This window comes from Ascaphus truei, chromosome 21 (assembly GCF_040206685.1).
Source record: "Ascaphus truei isolate aAscTru1 chromosome 21, aAscTru1.hap1, whole genome shotgun sequence".
Taxonomy (NCBI): domain Eukaryota; kingdom Metazoa; phylum Chordata; class Amphibia; order Anura; family Ascaphidae; genus Ascaphus; species Ascaphus truei.
This window is the reverse complement of record NC_134503.1, coordinates 12,160,741-12,162,940: the sequence shown is the minus strand read 5'-3', so window position 1 is coordinate 12,162,940 and position 2,200 is coordinate 12,160,741. Positions and strand designations below refer to the sequence as shown.

Below are 2,200 nucleotides of genomic sequence, written 5' to 3'. Positions count from 1 at the left end.
GGGAGGGAGGGGGTGTGTGGGGGGGGAGGGAGGGGGTATGTGGGGGGGAGGGGGTGTGTGGGGGGGAGGGAGGGGGTGTGTGGGGGGGAGGGAGGGGGGTGTGGGGGGGAGGGGGTGTGTGGGGGGGAGGGAGGGGGTGTGTGGGGGGGAGGGAGGGGGTGTGTGGTGGGGGGGAGGGTGTGTGTTATATCTTCAATTACAGAGAGCATCCTGGCGACGTTGAGCCACGTGGAAGGAAATAGAGCACGTGATGATGATTTAAAGGGAGGGGGACCACAGAAGCCCCACGTGGCGCAGAGGGAACAGCGATGGCGGAGATGCAGAGAGAAGGCCGCACCATACCCCAGTTGGAACCCACCCAGGGAAATCAGCCACGGGGAGAGGCAGAAGAGACAGAGCCGGAGCCCGGCCAGCAGTATGGGGCCGCCGCCGAGCTCATCCTCAGACACGAGGACAGATGCGCTGCCCTGGTCAGCGCCACTTTCGACCGCCTGCTGAGCGGTGCCGAGTACCGCGGCCACAAGCACCACCTGGCCGCCTTCATCCTGGAGAGGGAGGTGGAGCCGGTGGGGGGCCACGCCGCCGGTGACGCGTACGAGGTGGTGGCGCTGGGCACGGGCGACACGTGGTACCAGGGCTGGCAGGAATACCACGGCCTGCTGCTGCACGACAGCCACGCCTTGGTGGTGGCGCGCCGGGCCTTCCTGCGGTACCTGTACCGGCAGCTGCACCTGTACCACAGCGGCCTGGCCCGGGAGCGCTGCATCTTCTGCCCCTCCGCGCACAGTCACACCCTGCAGCTGAAGCCGCGGACCTTCCTGCACCTCTACATAACGCGGGCCCCGCTGGGAGCGGCGCGAGGCGGCCCCCTGTGGCTGGAGACCTCCCCCCACCTGTCCCTCCACGTCCACGCCAAGGGCTCCCTGCTGCCGGTGTCCGGCTGCCCCCCCAGCGTGCTGGCCGCGCGCGTGTGCTGCATGTCCGGCAGCGATAAGCTGACGCGGTGGAGCGTGCTGGGGGTGCAGGGGGCCCTGCTGAGCCAGAGCCTGGAGCCGGTGTACATCACCAGCATAGTCACCGCGGACCCCCGGGAGGAGCTGGACCCCCTCTCTCAGGCCATCTCCGGCCGCCTGCAGCCCTCCTGGGACCTGAGTCGGTTCCCCCCCTATTCTGTGTACGCCCCCCACGTGTTTGCAGGGCCCACCATCTGCGCCACCGGCACCCCGGCGCCAACCCTCCCGCAGCACAGCGTCAACTGGGCCAGAGGAGATCACAGCGTAGAGTGTGTGGATGGGGCCACAGGGAAGAGTGTGGAGGGTAGCAATGGGAGCAGTGTGGAGGGGGCCACAGGGAAGAGTGTGGAGGGGGCCACAGGGAGCAGTGTGGAGGGCTGCCCCAATCTGGATCAGCCCCTGTGCAGCCGGTTGTGCAAAGCTGCCATGATGTCCTATTACTGGCGCCTCCAGAAGCTGCAGGGGCCGGTCTGCTATCACCAAGCCAAGGCCCTGTCCGGTCAGTACCAGCGGGCCAAGGCCCTGCTGCACTCTCAGCTCAGTGCCCGTGGCCTGGGAGAGTGGCCTCGGAAAGTGTGCGTGGACAGGTTTTCCGCCTCGGTGTGGGATTCCCCCACGGGAGAAGCAGAGCTCCGTTTCCTGTGTGATCTCCAGGGATAAACATCGTGACCTATGCTTGCGCAGGGGCAATACAACTTTCAACATTAAAGATGGCGGCTCCCTGCTCCTAGGAGCTGCATGTTAACCCCTTTGTGTTTCCTACACTCCCTGCTGTTAGAGTGAAAGTTAAGGGAGCTAATGTGGCATGTTTTGATTTACTAGTGTGGGAGAATTTGGGGATTACTTTTATTTAGCCAGAGTCTGAGTTTGAATTTAAATAATAATAATAAAAAAAAAAACGTAATTACTAGTGAACCTTGCCATTGAATTTCTACAATGTTATCATTTCAAACCCACAGTTGTCCTCATAATAGTAGTACAACAAACAATAGCGCTCACATCCAAGCGTGAACAAGCTGTTTATGTATTCAGGGTTGGGATTCATTGTAAATTCTATGTATATTTATACTACAAATGGACAAAACATGGTCACAAATTTGGTGCATGTTGGGTAGAAGCTACAAAAATGTAAAATTCCCCCCCCCCCCCCCCCCCCAAACCACCACTAGGCAACATGTTAGGCCAAG

At 60.9% G+C, this 2,200-nt stretch overlaps 1 protein-coding gene across 1 annotated transcript; it reads left to right on the top strand.

Annotated features, from left to right (window-relative positions):
• Nucleotides 1-234: 234 nt before the first annotated feature.
• Nucleotides 235-1,904, top strand: LOC142472394 (adenosine deaminase domain-containing protein 2-like). The gene has a single exon (XM_075579498.1). The coding sequence runs from the start codon at nucleotides 309-311 to the stop codon at nucleotides 1,671-1,673; it is 1,365 nt and encodes a 454-aa protein (XP_075435613.1). The 5' UTR covers nucleotides 235-308; the 3' UTR covers nucleotides 1,674-1,904.
• The last annotated feature ends 296 nt before the right edge of the window (nucleotides 1,905-2,200 follow it).

Coding starts and splice junctions, on each gene's coding strand:
- LOC142472394 (XM_075579498.1), top strand. CDS start 309: ATGGCGGAGATGCAGAGAGAAGGCCGCACCATACCCCAGTTGGAACCC.